Raw genomic sequence first — 17500 nt, 5'->3', positions numbered from 1 at the left:
AAGGCAACCGAAAGAGCTGAGCAGGCAGAATGAGACACGCATACCGGTGGTTATTTTTTACAAGCAGAAATATACCTCGAAATTTGATTTGTGACCTGCTGGTGGCGCTAGCGAGTGAGCTGGAGACCTGAAAGTTCTTGTGGGGAGTCATGGGATAGCCAAGAATGTGTGTGACGATTCCCAAAAGATTCTGACCATGGGTTGCTGAGATATGAGCTCACTTCCTGTTTGGCGTCTGTGTGGAGGATTTTGATTGGCTGTTACGGCCAAACGGTAAAAGATGTAATACAACCCTTTTAGGGATCTCTTCAGAGTGCTCCAGAGATCATGTGTATCACGTTTTGTGAAAATCAGACTAAATTTGAAGGATGAGGAGCCTTTTATTGATTTTCACCAAATCCAAAATGGCGGGCATTCAATTGTGGCGGATATGATGTCAGAGGGTGTGTTGGATTCGTCTTGGACCAAGGATTATAACAGTACTACCACATTAAAAATTGAGCTTGCGGTTCAAAAGTTACAGGCAGAAATGTAGCTAAAACTTTGACCTGCTGGTGGCGCTAGAGAGTTTGAGCCAGCGACCTGAATTTTTTTATGGTGGGTTATGGGATGGACAGGAATAACTGTGACAATTTGCAGAAGATTGTGAGCATGGGTTCCCAAGATATGACTTCACTTCCTGCTTGGCGACTTTCAGGCCGGTTTTGATTGGCTGTCACGGCCAAACGATAAAAGATATAAACAATTGAGGGCATAAGTTTTGTGAGGCTCAGTCCAGAGATGCTATATACCAATTTTCAGAAAAAATGTCAAAAATTGAGGGAGGAGATGGGTTTTTATTGATTTTCACAAAATTCAAAATGGCGGGCATTCTATTGTGGCGAATATGATGTTAGAGGGTGCGTTGGATTTGTCTTGGCCCAAGGAATTCAACAGTACTACCAGAATAAAAATTGATCATGCGGTTCAAAAGTTACAGGCAGAAATGTAGCTAAAACTTTGACCAGCTGGTGGCGCTAGAGAGTTTGAGCTAGCGACCTGAATTTTTTTTTGGTGGGTCATGGCACTGACAAGAAAGACTGTGACAATTTGCAGAAGATTGTGACAATGGGTTCCCAAGATATGAGTTCACTTCCTGTTTCGCGACGGTTAGGCTGTTTTTGATTGGCTGACGATGATGTCATAGGATGCGTTGGATTCATCTTGGCCCAAGGATTTCAACGGTACCACCAGATTTAAAATGGAGCGTACGGTTCAAAAGTTACAGGCAGAAACGTAGCTAAGAATGTGACCAGCTGGTGGCGCTAGAGAGTTTGAGCTAGCGACCTGAAATTTGTTTTGGTGGGTCATGGCATGGACAAGAATGTCTGTGACAATTTGCAGAAGATTGTGACCATGGGTTGCCAAGATATGACTTCACTTCCTGTTTGGCGACTTTTAGGCCGTTTTTGATTGGCTGTCACGGCCTACGTTGAAGGCATACGTTTTGTTAGACTCAGTCCAGAGATGCTATATACCGATTTTCAGAAAAAAATGTCAAAAATTGAGGGAGGAGATGGGTTTTTATTGATTTTCACAAAATTCAAAATGGCGGGAAAACTATCCAGGCGGAAAATGACGTCATAGGGTGCGTTGGATTCGTCTCGGCCCAAGGATTCCAGGGATACCAAGTGTTTGAAAATTGGCCCAGCGGTTCAAAAGTTACAAGCAGAAATGTACCTGCAACTTTGGCCTGCTGGTGGCGCTAGAGGGTTGGGGCTGGGGACCTAAAAATTGCTGTGGGTATTTCTGGGCCAATCCTTAACGCGTGTGCCGATTTTCAGCATTTTCGACAGTACGGTTCTATGGGCTGCCATAGACTTACAGTCGGAGAAGAAACATGAATAATAATAACCGTAAGAAAACGTACAAACACTCTAAGGTGCCAGGCAGCTTCGCTGCTTGGCCCCTAATTAAGAGTGTGCCTGAATAAAGAAAGAAACAGAAATGTACACGAGTCTGTTGTGCTTTCCTTAGCCATTCACTGAACTCTTCATTAGTGCTACAACACATGGAGACAACAAAAATAGATAAACAAACACAATAAAACAAGTAGCACATTATTACTTTATTTGCTTTATGTAATTAAAATTGAACTAGCTTTAATTCAATTAGAGTTGTCGTCCCCATTTTAAAATGTACTTTGCGTTTTTTCCCCCTTTGTTTCCTGCTAAATCTATCAGTGTGGCTCTGTTGTGACAGATCAGCCTGTCTCTCCCCCATTACCAGATTGCAGTGTGCTGTTAAATGAGCTGAGAATGACTCTGAAGAGAGGGAGGAGGGAAGGAAGCAGCTTGCTTTTCGGCTGGTCATATTTTAGGGACACCATGAATTTTCTAAAAACTGGCACTGTTGTCATCCTCCAGAAACTGGGACGGTAGTGGCAAACAGTCTGCTCAAAAGTCGGCTCCAACGGCACGACAAGTTATGACGCAATTGATCAAACACCGGTAGCTTTGACAGAGACGCGCAAGCACGCAAACTCGCAAACTCGCAAACTCGCTCGCACACACACACACACACACACACACACACACACACACACACACACACACACACACACACACACACACACACACACACACACACACACACACACACACACTCCCATCCTCACAAGTTTCCCACTGTGTTTATTCATGCAGCAAAACATCAGCAATGACAGACCGATTGTAACCAATTTAAATCCCACCACTTACAGCCTAAGTGTCAAGGTAAAAACAAGACTTGAGCGCTTGTGTCTTCTTGTCATTCACACATCTTTGGTCCGTCATTCACACGGAAAGTGCCGCTGCATATCAGTGGAAATCTGAGCCCTGAGCCTGACTGACATCCGTTACAGAGTTCACGTCTGGGGAACAACTTGGTGCATCAGTCTTATCTGGTGCCGTGCACCTAACTGCCCTCTGGGGGGCGATAGAGATGTTGCAAAAGACTACAACACAGAATACAGTATTACAAAATATATAGCATAGAATAGAAGTGTCACATTCACTGTCAGCCAAAATCAAAATCTGGGACAAAGTTGCGGGCCAAACTCAATATTCATTTTTACATAATGGGCTAAAATTCTCTGAGGCATATTTCACAAACATTCTTTACCATCGCATATGGTAGATCAAAAGTGCCTGCCCTGCACATATAATGTTGTACACGAGTGTGAGATGTTAGTGGTCTGGGCTCTCTCCCATTAATGGTGTATGTGGGCCAACTGTTATACACATTTGGCATGATGGGCCAAATTAAAGGACTCCACAGACCAAACTTGGCCCCCGAGCATGAGTTTGACATCCCTGGCATAGAATAAAGGACAAAATAGAAAGCCTTTGTTGTCATACACAGTAGAGATTTAAAGCAGCCTCTTCAAACTGCACAAAGTGCAATGTACAAACGTGTAAATTAATCTACTAAAAACTAAAAAAAAAAAGTGTGCTACAAACAGACCCCAAATTACATGAACTGACAGTGTTGCAACACAGAGTCGAGCTTTAAATGTTAAAGAGGAAAATAGGGGGGACTCAAAGTTGCTGTGGGTACCCTAAGTACATCATTAACTTCGCCCTCGGTGCAAAATGTCCTACTTATCTCTTAATAATCTCAAGGTATTGATGCAAATGGTCGCCCGTCAGTGGGTGTCTGGGTCTGGGAAGTCAAGGTTAAGGCAGCAGAGCAGTGGGGCTCGCGTGGCGAGAGAGGAGTAGAGCAGGTCTGTCCTGGCCAGTGGTCTCTCTCTCTCTCTCTCTCTCTCTCTCTCTCTCTCTCTCTCTCTCTCTCTCTCTCTCTCTCTCTCTCTCTCTCTCTCTCTCTCTCTCTCTCTCTCTCTCTCCACTGGTCTTCTCATTACTGAGTCATGAGGCTGCTCTCTCAAGTTTAGCCATTAGCACCCCTCAGCAGTGTCTTCCACCCAACACCCTACACCAGACCAGACAACACCAGACCTGACTAGACCACACACACGCGCGCGCACGCACGCACGCACGCACGCACGCACGCACGCACGCACGCACGCACACACGCACGCACGCACGCACGCACGCACGCACGCACGCACGCACGCACGCACGCACACACACACACACACACACACACACACACACACACACACACACACACACACACACACGCAGGTAAGCGCACACATGCACACACAAAATACAGAGCAACACACAGCTGATACCTCAAACAACAGACTGGTTACTAAGAGATATGATGGTGATCCCACACCAGAAAACACATACTAGACCAGTACACATAAACATACACACGCAACATATGGTTCATTCATAGTCATACAGGTACACAACCTGCTATGACACGATGGAGAACACTATACCTCAGGAGATATTACACCGTGTTCACCAGACACTACACTATAGACCACACGCACCCACACACAATAACGTTCAAGTCCTCACAAAGATAGGCTACCACAGTATACAACCCACGCAGATGGCAGGTTGGACACTAGCCATTTTTGCATGTGTGTAATATATAGACACACAACGCCATAGAACATAGCATGGTGGTGCATGTATGTCACCGTACAAACAAATACGATGCCTATACAACGCCTTACAGCAGGTAAGCCTACCCTACAGCAGTGTTTCCCAACCAGGGGTACATGTACCACTAGGAGTACGCGAGCACACCTCAGGGAGTACTTGGAAAACTGAAATAATTGTGCTTTGTTGCAAAACAGTATATGAATTTTGAGAAATTTACATTTTTGTATTGGGCATTCCATTGCATTGCATTTCATTTTCAAAAAGGTTTAAAAATATATGTTCTAAAAATATTTGAATGGCAAGAACTCACACATAGGTGAAAGAACTTCTGAACAGTCATTTCCAATAATAAAATGCAAAAGTCAAAAATGTTGGATACACCGTTTTGCAACGAAACTCTTCATATTTCTCCACTGCACTGACAGCCCAGTGGACACTGCACCAGTCAGGCATATTGACACCTCCCCCTATGCACAACCTCCACATTCAACTACTGAGTACTTTCAACACCTCCTGGTTTAATCACATGGCACATGGGTATATCAAAAGTCGCAACCAGAGACGATTGAGAAGGAAGAGATGGTTCATAAGGGGTTTCTTCCGAATCAATATGACGTAAGGGCTTAAGCTGCCATCATGTGGCTACCATGCCCCTTAAGGAGACTAGTGGGGGTTCAGAATGAAAGGAGTTGAATGGAAAGTCGTGCATCGTTTAGGACAGTGTTTCCCAACCAGGGGTACGTGTACCACTAGGGGTACGCGAGCACACCTCAGGGGGTACGCGAAAAAATGTGATAATGACAATTGAATAGAGTATAGTCATACTGGGATAAAGGAATATATAGAGAGCATGAGAGAGGGGGTACTCATGGTACAACAAAAAGGCTTAGGGGGTACGCGAGTCAATAAAGGTTGGGAAACACTGGTTTAGGAGAGCAGACTGGATCCCACTTTGTTGCATTGGTTAGACGTATGCTTTATCTTGGTTACCATAAATCCTTGCTGCAACTTCCTCATACTAACTACATTTCAGAAACCTTAAGATACTTCCTTAAATTCTTTACACGTTCGTTTTTTCAAAGAAAATAACGGATTACACACCACACATTCCTTTCTCTACTACACACTGTAACACAACACATTCCTTTCTTTAGCACACACCGGGTAGTTGCCATGTAATAGCCACACACACACAAAAAACACACACACACAAAAAAATCCACACTAAATCCAAGCATTTCTGTGTTCTCATCTGCTGCATCAATGGGAGACAAAAGCTCTTGAACTGAGGAGAAAAAAAAGCCAGCGCAACACAGATGCATTTTTTTACATTATTTATTTTAAATCATAGGGATGAAAAAAAAAATCCTCTCAGGTGACTCAGCTAAGGCAGTGTCAATGTGCCGGCCCACACATCAGAGAGATGTGACACTTCAAAACTCCCCCCCAGAGTAATAATGGCCCTACCCTGCCTCAACACGAACTGCTGTGCTGCTGGACTTGACATTCAGGTCTCATGCGCTCAGAAAAAAAAGGGCAGCAGGAAAAACAAATACACAGAGACAAACAAACACGCAAACAAATAATAAAAATAAACACAGTGACGCACTTCATTCCACCTCTCCTCTTTCTGTCCAACTCTCCTCTGCCTGCCTGCTCATCTGCCTGTCCATCCGGCCATATGTGTCCATATGTGTCTGTCTGTGTGTCTATGTCTGTCTGTCTGTGTGTCTATGTCTGTCTGTCTGTCTGTCTGTCTGTCTGTCTGTGTGTATGTCTGTGTGTGTGTCTGTGCGTGTGTGTCTGTGCGTGTGTGTCTGTGCGCGTGTGTGTGTGCGCGTGTGCGTGTGTGTGTCTGTGTCTGCGTGTGTGTGTCTGTGTGTGTGTGTGCGTGTGTGTGTCTGTGTGCGTGCGCGTGTCTGTGCGCGCGTGTCTGTCTGTATCTGTATGCTTTCTGTCTCTCCCTCTGCTCCACTCCTCCTCTTCTCACTCCCCCTCTCTACCGGTTTCCCTTTCTATGTACTGTATGTGTCTGTCAGGCCGTCCGTCTCCATCTCCATGCCCTCTGCTCCGCTCCACTCCTTTTCTCTCTACCTGTTCATCTGTCTATCTATGCGTCTGTCAGTCTGTCTGTCTCCAGCTCGGCTGAATGCTCTGTTCGCAATCTGCTGACGCCCTGATGGACGCCTCCGATATGACAGGTCACGGTGACACTACACTGAAGGGGGCTGCTGCTACTGCTGCTGCTGCTGCTGCTGCTGTTGTTGTTGTTCCTGTTCTGCTAAGTCAGTTGGAGCCGTTGGAGCAGTGTGTCGCTCTATTGAAGCTGGCAATGGCTTACTCGCCTGGGTGCCTGCTGGCTCGCCTGCCTGGGCTTCACTTCAGTGCACTGGCAAATGTGAAAGCACAAGCTCCTTAACCCGTTTTATCCTAAGCCCTTTTTGGGAAAGGGTGCCCTCTGCCTATCAAATCCTAAATATCTCAGCCTCCGAAGCACATACAAACATCAAATAAGTTGTAATTAAAAGCCATAAGCCTCACTTGCATTAGAATGTGTTCATTCATTCAGCTCCAACATACCCACATTTTAATAAAAAAAACCTCAAATCTCAATAGCCTGAATGCACCGTATACATATATGTGTCTCCAGGCTAAAATGGGTTAAAGATTAACTTTTAACCCTTTTTCTCCCCTGCCTCAATGCTTCACCCCGCCAGTGGTGGACAAACCAGGGGTGTGTTTCTCAAAAGCGTAGTTGTTAGCCAGTTAGCAACTTGGATAGTTGGCAATGGGAAATTGAATTGCAAACAACAAAGTAGCAAACATAGCTGGCAACTACGGTTTGGAATTGCCCCCAAGAAGTTAACACTGTAGTCCTTCTGCTTACCGCTTGCCATCTACTAAACTTGCATTTCTCAACGGGGGCTCTAAAGCCCCCCAGAGCACTTGGGGGGCGTTGAGAGCAAGACAGCTGAGGCGGGGCACTCAGTCACAAATGGAGGGTGTTGGACAGGCCCATTCAATGTGAATAGAAGCCCTTACATCGTTCAAGAAAGCTGTAAGATAATCATACAGCAAGCATAATGAAAAACAGTATAGAGAAAAACTAATATTATTAGGCTGTGCTGTTTTCATAATCTCGAACATCATGTTGTTGGGTGGGGGGCCTTTGGCATGCCACTGATTAGGTCGGGGGTGGGGGGGTGTTCAAAAAAAGGTTGAGAACCACTGTGCTAAACATCTAATTATGGGGAGGGCACACATATGTGTGTCAAAGTACAGTGGTGGGTGGTTGTGACGGACTTAAGAGTCACAGCAGATCCATAGAGAGAGGAAAATGTCTCCTTTTTGACGAAGGCATGACGTTCAACTCAATGAAAGTCAGTGTGCCAGCAATGGACGTCACCCAATGTAAGACGAATGGGAACACAACGCAGGCAAGCTGACTGAAGGATTACTCATGTAATAGTTAGTTGAGCTAATTGACATCAGCTGGTGTGGTGAATTGACAGGAGACACAATGGGATGGCTTTTGTGTTCTCGACTACCACACAAATACAGTACATATACTACATATACATTTTTTGCAAACGTCATTGTGACTGCTATTGCAATTCCTTACACACACACACACACACACACACACACACACACACACACACACACACACACACACACACACACACACACACACACACACACACACACACACACACACACACACACACACACACACACACACACACACACACACAGCCGTGTCTGATGTCTTCGGTTCTCGGTGATGACACACACACACACACACACACACACACACACACACACACACACACACACACACACGCACGCACGCACGCACGCACGCACAAACAATTTCTGCCTCGCCTAGGGTATCTCTCTCCCTTTTTCTCAGTTGGGTAGATGATGGCTCACATACGCGCACGCGCACGCACGCACACAAACACAAACACACACACAAAAACACAAAAAACACACACACACACACACACACACACACACACGCACACGCACACGCACACGCACACACACAGGCTGCCTCACCTCGTGCCTCTCTCCCTTGTTCTCGGTGAGCAGTATGATGGCGTCGGCGAGCGTGGTGCCGCTGGCCTCCACCTGCTCCACCATGACCTGGCGCGAGCTGTAGATGGCCAGGATGAAGCCCGGGAAGTCCTGACTGGGCCGCCGCACGCTGGTGGGACTGGACACTGCAGACACACAGACACAGACACACAGACACACCAAATGTTTACTCTACAGTTGGTGGGAACACAAATTGTGTTCAATATTTTACAAAGCTCATGAGAGGAGGGCAAAACCAGTTGTCCCAGTTCGAAGCTACAGCTACTTAGCGCACACAGGTGTGTGTGTGTGTGTGTGTGTGTGTGTGTGTGTGTGTGTGTGTGTGTGTGTGTGTGTGTGTGTGTGTGTGTGTGTGTGTGTGTGTGTGTTGCATAACCCTCTTCTGTGGAAGTACAACTCCTGTTTTGCCTGTTTGCATGAATGCTCTTTTGTGGCTAATGGCAAATAACACATGACCTGTCACATGTAAAATGTGTGTATCCTGTATAAGTGTGTGTGTGTGTGTGTGTGTGTGTGTGTGTGTACTGCACCAATCTACCTTCTTGAGGCCACTGCTATTGGAGCACACCAACATGGTGGGGCCCTCGCTCCATGTGGGGCCCAAATCCTGGACCCCACATATTTTGACCCCTGTTGCTGGGGAAGTTTTGTTGTTATGGGTACAAGAAAGTGTAAAAACATTTGACAGGTTAAGGATAATTTTGGTTTGGGCACAGTTTAGCATTCTTTAGCCATTTTAGGGTTAATATGAATGGAAGTCAATGGAGGGCCCAACAAAGATATTAAGGTGGGGCTGTGTGTGTGTGTGTGTGTGTGTGTGTGTGTGTGTGTGTGTGTGTGTGTGTGTGTGTGTGTGTGTGTGTGTGTGTGTGTGTGTGTGTGTGTGTGTGTGTGTGTGTGTGTGTGTGTGTGATGTAGGGCTGGGCGGTTTTGGAAAAAAATAGCATCACGGTTTTCTTGATGAAAATTGAGATCACGGTTTTCTGCACGGTTTTTTGATATGCGACGATTTCCCCCCAAATCTTAATCTTTCTGAGGAAAAGATCTCAAGTTAAATGTTAAAATGAGATAAAATCATGAATTTAAATTAATCTCCATTTATATTTTATCATTCTTTCATTTCAATAATATTTTCTATAATTTATAGTTTATATTTCCCTATCCAACAAAGTCTCAAATTAGAGAAAATGCAGCATTTCATAAAATAACCTAAAATCTTGACCAGGGTGTCATAGATTTTTCAAGGAAGAAGGGTTAAATGATTATAAGCAGCTGTTTTGGGCTTTTTTCCAAGACAGCCCAAAACAGCTTATTTTGTTCTACACCTGGCAACACTAATTGCTTATTTGTCGTTCTACACCTGGCAACACATCTGGCGTATTGCGCTGCCGCTGGATTAGCGAGTAAACAACAGGACAGAAACGAAGCAGACTGAAGACAGACACGGAAAACAAACGGATTTACTTGACATTGTGTGCATATTGTCTTTGAATTAAAGTCCAAATCCAACGTAGAAGGTATTTTGTCCGGTAGTTTGTGTCATATTGCGATGTGTTTCGCTCCTATTTTGCCCCCAAATCATTTCAAACAAATATAGCAATGTAATGTATCTTGTCTGCCCATTGCATTTGAAAGCCATGCTACTTTAGCTTATAAGCAGTCTTAACAGCAGTGCGGCGCACACAGTTGGGATGGTAATTAAATACAGTTAAGAATCAGATAACTGTTGTAGCCTGTTAACATAGCACCACATAGAATTGCCTTTTATTTAACTTTGTGAGATCAAAAGTAGGCTAAATGAATTGAAATGTTTGTCATGATTCATCCATGCCATGTGTGTTCATCATGTTTCACTAGCCTCTAGTGCGTAACCAATTATTTTATTAGTTCAATCAACATCTTACATTGTGGTGACACATAGAACAGCAACAACATTGGAGTTGAAATGAAGTGTCAGAGTTATGAATTAGAAGAATCGTTGGAAGTGTGACACGGAGTATGAAGCTCACGCACATAACATAGTAGGCTATAAACAACAACAACAAAACCGTCTCTCATCAAAAAGAGAACCTTGTGTAGTGTAAACCGAGATCACGGTTTTTTAACCGTACACCGCCCAGCTCTAGTGTGTTGCATGTAATGCTTGTATTTCTGTGTACGTCATTTAACATTTAGCCTATAAATGGCTTTAAAATATTACAATCAGCTGATGGTTTTATGCAAGAGGGCCCAAAGTTATTACACAATATTGGTTGCTGTTGGTGGAGCAACGTGAGGTCAGATGCTTAAGGAAGGGGAAGGAACACACGTTCTTCACACTTCATTCATGAAAACTCTCTTTGAGAGTTTGGTCTGTGTCATTGCCTTAATAATAAAAAAAACTGTAAAAGAAAAGCTGGAATATAGGGTGTGAGACAAATAAGTGGGTGCTAGGTCATGTAGGGCTTTGTACGTGAGCAGCAAGATTTTGAAGTCTGCTCTGACGTGAACAGGCAACCAGTGGAGGGAGACTACGATTGGTGAAATATGGCAACGCCCCACTTAGTATTGAAAAATAAAATGTACTATTGCCCCCCAATGGGAACTAAGCCCTGCCCCCCTGTTATCTGTGTCCTTCTCAATCCCCCCTAGGGCTCCTCAACGCCCCATGGGGGGCTATGCTAGACGGAAGACCAGAAAATAAGGCAGGGGCTTACCTGGCGTGGGCGGGCTGGCGAGGTTCATCTGCCAGTGGTTGAAGGCACAGCAGACCACGGCGTACTCGCCGGGCTCCAGCATCACGTCGCAGCCCACAAACTTCTTGACGGCGCGCTTGCTGTGGGCCAGCAGACGGCCCAGGGTCAGCTTGTTGCCGCTGCCGAACGAGGCCCGGAACACCATGATGCACAGGTCCAACAGGTGGCTGTCCGCCGTGTCCGAACGCCTGATGGATACACACACACGCAGAGAGAGAGAGAGAGAGAGAGAGAGAGAGAGAGAGAGAGAGAGAGAGAGAGAGAGGAGAGAGAGAGAGAAAAGAGAGAGAGAGAGAGAGAGAGAGAGAGAGAGAGAGAGAGAGAGAGAGAGAGAGAGAGAGAGAGAGACAGAGATAGAGACAGAGAGGGGGAGAGACGGAGAGAGAGACAGAGAGAGAGAGAAACATTAAGGAATTGATGTAGAGTTGTTTTGAATACCATGATGCACAAGTTCAACAGGGGGCTGTCCACTGTGTATGACCATCTGGTACACACACACACGCACACACGCACACACGCACGCACACACACGCACACACGTGCACAAATGCACGTATGCGTGCACACATACGCTAAAGCATAAGTTAATTAATGTAATGCTGCTTCATGACGCACACGTCCAACAGGTGCCTGTCTGTGTGTGTGTATACCAGACGCTTGGATAAGGCAGACACGTACGCACGCATGCACGCGCTATACTACTCCTGCCATCCTAAGCAGCCCAATTGGGTGAGAAACCGCCAAATCAGAGCGGGGCGTTATGTACCTGCTGCCCTCCTGGAAGAGGGCGAACTCCAGGGCGGTCCTCTCCAGCACGGTGAGGGAGGTGACGGTGATGGGCCCACTGGCCCGGCTGGGGAAGCAGCCCTGCAGACGCACCTCGTGCCAGTCAGAGTGGATCTTACAGATGTCCACCGAGTCAAAGTACCTGCCATACGAACACAAGGAAAAACACACTTCATACAACAATATCCAAAGTGGATCTGTGGAGTCAAAGTACCTTTCATACTGTATGAACACAAGAAAATACACAAACACATATTTAGTATTGTCATTTGGGTGGACTTAAACAGCAATACAGCACTCGTACTATATTTCCAAGGACTTTGTGGTAGTCACAGTGGATCTCTCAGATGTCCATAGAGTCAAACTCCCATCATATGAACACACAGATACAGAATTAGTATTTTGGGAGAGCTTTCATTTGGGTTAATATATTTATTGGGCCAATACCGGTACTTATTAAAAAGCAAGCACAGAATCCACATATGCACACACGCACGGACAGAGACAGACACAAATATTATTTTGGGAGGACCAATACATATTAATAAGCAACAGAGAGAGAGAGCACTCCCATATTTACAAAGAGACTCATTTTCTGTCTCCCAAATCAACACAAATATTTTGCCGGCCAACAGCCGCATATGCATGTTAAGTGCATCAGGGGCACAGGTGGCTTGGCTCTCTACACACACACACACACACACACACACACACACACACACACACACACACACACACACACACACACACACGACTCCCTTTGCCACTCTGTCTGCATTAGTGTGTTTGTACTGATGCAGACAGAGTGGAAAAGGGAATCGGGAAAAACAGACACAATATAAACAAACATAAAACACACACACACACACACACACACACACACACACACACACACACACACACACACACACACACACACACACACACACACACACACACACACACACACACACACACACACACACACAAACACACACACACAAAAGGCAAACTGCTTCGAGTCCACTTTATCACGATCATATCAGATTTACTGATTAAAAACATTGTATGTGCCACGATGGCGCTGTACCTTAGGAAGTGCGGGACACTTCGCTGTGAATTATTCATACGTGGTACATTTGAAACTGGTGGATTACAGCTGACAAAAGCTCCACATTCACCGTGATTGATTCGGTTTTTGTGTGGTGTGGCACCGCAGACCCAGTCAGCCTTGCATTGGATGTCCGGATAAAACCCTCTCGTGACAGGCTTCACACAGGAGAGGCAGCCTCGTAAAGCAAGAGGCCAAGGTCTCTCTCTCTCTCTCTCTCTCTAGTAAGCACACACAGACACACGCGCACACACACCAAATGGCCTAGTGTCTATTAACATCTGCACACACACACACTCACACACGCGCGTACACACACGCCACGCGTACAAACAGACACAGACGCACACACACAGACTTATTCGCAAACACGTACACTGACAATACATGAAAATACACAAAACACTTGGTGTGTAAGTGTGTGTGTCTCTGTTTATGAGAGTGTGCGCGCATACACACACACACACAATACTAGAAGGCAGCTCCTGATAGCATCAGTACAATTTGCAAAGGGAATGCTATGGCTGATGCTTGGTTGCATATGCTGCTTGTATATGTATGTTCCTTCAGCCCGGCTCAGACAGAGTGGAAAAGGGAATCGGGAAAAACAGACACAATAAACAAACATAAACACACACACACACACACACACACACACACACACACACACACACACACACACACACACACACACACACACACACACACACACACAAAAGGCGAACTGCTTCGAGTCCACTTTATCACGATCATATCAGATTTACTGATTAAAAACATTGTATGTGCCACGACGGCGCTGTACCTTAGGAAGTGCGGGACACTTCGCCGTGAATTATTCATACGTGGTACATTTGAAACTGGTGGATTACAGCTGACAAAAGCTCCACATTCACCGTGATTGATTCGGTTTTTGTGTGGTGTGGCACCGCAGACCCAGTCAGCCTTGCATTGGATGTCCGGATAAAACCCTCTCGTGACAGGCTTCACACAGGAGAGGCAGCCTTGTAAAGCAAGAGGCCAAGGTCTCTCTCTCTCTCTCTCTCTCTCTCTCTCTCTCTCTCTCTCTCTCTCTCTCTCTCTCTCTCTCTCTCTCTCTCTCTCTCTCTCTCTCTCTCTCTCTCTCTCTCTCTCTCTCTAGTAAGCACACACAGACACACGCGCACACACACCAAATGGCCTAGTGTCTATTAACGTCTGCACACACACACACTCACACACGCGCGTACACACACGCCACGCGTACTAACAGACACAGACGCACACACACAGACTTATTCGCAAACACGTACACTGACAATACATGAAAATACACAAAACACTTGGTGTGTAAGTGTGTGTGTCTCTGTGTATGCAAGTGTGCGCGCATACACACACACACACAATACTAGAAGGCAGCTCCTGATAGCATCAGTACAATTTGCAAAGGGAATGCTATGGCTGATGCTTGGTTGCATATGCTGCTTGTATACGTATGTTCCTTCAGCCCGGCTCAGACACATGCTAACCACACACAATGCTTTCGTTCTCTCGCTCAAACACACACACACACACACACACACACACACACACACACACACACACACACACACACACACACACACACACACACACACACACACACACACACACACACACACACACACACAGTCTTGTTAGCCAGCGCACACACACATTAAGAGATATCCATCGGGCTCGAATATCGCCCCGTGCTGCCACGAAACGAGACGTAGCCATGTGGCTCCAGTGATACCCACGATCCTTTGCTGGCTCGCAGCACACTGCACCTCACCGCACCGTCAACCCAACACCCTCCTCTATTCCCTTATCGCGCCGCCTGTCCGCCGGCCGACAGACTTTCTCAGGGGTAAACAAGTCCAGCTCAGCTGCCCAGCGACTTAAGTTACCGCTAAACTCCCCTGAAACGCGGCCCTTTTACGCCTTTTTGCCGACCGCTTTAAACAATTTGTTCGACCCAGATTGGGGTTTTACTGGGCATGGGTGACCTCGCTCCACAACGAATAAAATAAAAAAGCCCTTGATTTCCTGTTAGCGTTGATCAAAAGGCAGCGCGTGTGTGTTGATTCATGGTGTTTGTCAGCGGTCAGGCTTTTGTTTGCTCGCTGTCGGTGTTGCCCTTATCATCAATATTAACATGAACTTGACCCCTGCTGTGTATAGACTCTGAAATGTAAGGCCTGTCCGGTGGCCTGAGGGAACTCTTCTGTGTGTGTGTGTGTGTGTGTGTGTGTGTGTGTGTGTGTGTGTGTGTGTGTGTGTGTATGCGTGTGTGTGTGTATGCGTGTGTGTGTGTGTGTGTGTGTGTGTATGCGTGTGTGTGTGTGTGTATGCGTGTGTGTGTGCGCTAACATGTCTATGGGTAAGTGTATGCGCGTCTCTGTGTATGTATCAATGTGTATCAGCCAATGTCTTGTGTGCGTGCGTGTGAGCGTGTGTGTGTGTGTGTGTGTGTGTGTGTGTGTGTGTGTGTGTGTGTGTGTGCGCGCGCGCGCACTAGTGTGTGCTTGTACAAAGCGGATTCCAAAAAAGTTGGGACACTTGGTATTTTGTGAATAAAATCAAAATGCTGGCATTTTCAAAACATTCAATCCATGCATAAGATGCACAATGGCACAAGGTCAACATAGGAACAGTTAAAATGAGGCAAAAGCATTGCTTTGAGGGAAATATGTGGTCATTTAGAATTTGACCCATGCAACAAATCTCAAAAAAGTTGGGACAGGACCAAAAAATGCTGTAATAGTTGGATAATTCTAAAAATAACACAAGGAGGGATATTTAGAAAGGAACTATATTGACTGCCAACATGAATGCACAAATAAAATACCATCACAGAGAGGCTGTGGCACTCAGTAGCGAAGATTTTGAGGGACTAATTACTGATCTATTACACAGAAAGACTGAATTATCAAAATTCCAGGCATACAAGGCTTATTTCTGTAATGTAGAGTTCTGTTAAATCATTGCACGAGTTATGAGATCATGACAAACATATCGGCAATAAGCAAACTAGGACACTCCAACAATGACAGCTGTTGAAAAAATGACCATAAACACAACACTTGATTAAGGCACATGATGCAGACATTAAACAGTGTTGCAAGTGGCAAAGCTCACTCTAGATGGACCTAGGAGACACATGAAACTGTCCTCTGATTACAGAATGGAAAATATTTCATTCTTTTATTAAAATCATGGAGTCATGCACTCTCCAGGTTATGAAGAAAATGAATACTTCAGCTTGATTTAGTGGTCAGTCTGAAAGACAGCATATATGATGGTAAAGGGGTGCATAGATGCCTTGGTTATGGTCTTCTTACTCATGTAGAGCATTAAAATGAGGGCTGAATTATATATTCAGACTTTAAACAGCATACATAGCTACCAAGGCATTATATTGTGGAGCACAGCCTTTAGATATTGCCCCATAATGATGGCAAATTTCAATCTCTACTATGTTCCAACAGTGTGGTTCCATCATAAGAGTAAACAGGTGACAAAATTGTTTTCTTGCAGTCAGGATATACCACATATTCAGCATAACAAGAAGGTAAACAAGTCGAAGAACACACCTATCAGTTGAGCTGCTGAAATCATGTCTCGCACATCAAAATATCTTTTTTTTTAAATAAAATCATCCCATCAGTCACAGTAGTTAAATGTTAAGTCTCCTCCCTTGTGTTGTGTTTAGTCTTATCCAACACAAAAAGCATTTTACTGGCCCTGTCCCAACTTTTTTGGAATTTGTTGCGAGGGTGAAATTTTAAATGATCACATAATTACCCCAAAACAATCATTCTGCTTGGCTTTAACAACTGATATGTTGTCTGTACACAATGCTCTACCTTATTAACATATTGAATGTTTTGAAAATGCCAGCATTTTGATTTTATTCACAAAATACCAAGTGTCCCAACTTTTTTGGAATCCGCTTTGTATGAGCATGCGCTTGGATGTGTGTGCACACATGCATGCGTGTGTGGGTCTACATATATATATAGAAGTGTGATACGTGCCTTTGAGCTGAGAGGCTGTGGGCTGAGGAAGAGGTGTTCGGCTGTAATGTTCATTTATGTGTGTGTGTGTGTGTGTGTGTGTGTGTGTGTGTGTGTGTCTGTGTGTGTGTGTGTGTGTGTGTGTGTGTGTGTGTGTGTGTGTGTGTGTGTGTGTGTGTGTGTGAGTGTATGTGTGTGTGCAAGAGGCTCTCGGGTGTGGAGGAGGCTGTA

The 17500-nt window shown here is 45.2% G+C and overlaps 1 protein-coding gene across 3 annotated transcripts in view; it reads right to left on the bottom strand.

The window, feature by feature from the left end:
* Positions 1-17500, bottom strand: part of capn15 (calpain 15) — a 78523-nt gene that overhangs the window by 5926 nt on the left and 55097 nt on the right. For all 3 annotated transcript variants that reach the window (XM_063221862.1, XM_063221861.1, XM_063221860.1), the window contains exons 9-11: positions 12147-12308; positions 11342-11568; positions 8607-8770 (exon numbers count right to left, since the gene is read on the bottom strand). In XM_063221862.1, coding sequence (XP_063077932.1) covers positions 8607-8770; positions 11342-11568; positions 12147-12308 — 553 coding nt within the window. The remainder of the gene's footprint in view (positions 1-8606; positions 8771-11341; positions 11569-12146; positions 12309-17500) is intronic.

Source organism: Engraulis encrasicolus, chromosome 17, assembly GCF_034702125.1.
Source record: "Engraulis encrasicolus isolate BLACKSEA-1 chromosome 17, IST_EnEncr_1.0, whole genome shotgun sequence".
Lineage (NCBI taxonomy): Eukaryota > Metazoa > Chordata > Actinopteri > Clupeiformes > Engraulidae > Engraulis > Engraulis encrasicolus.
This window is presented reverse-complemented; position numbering and strand designations above follow the sequence as displayed.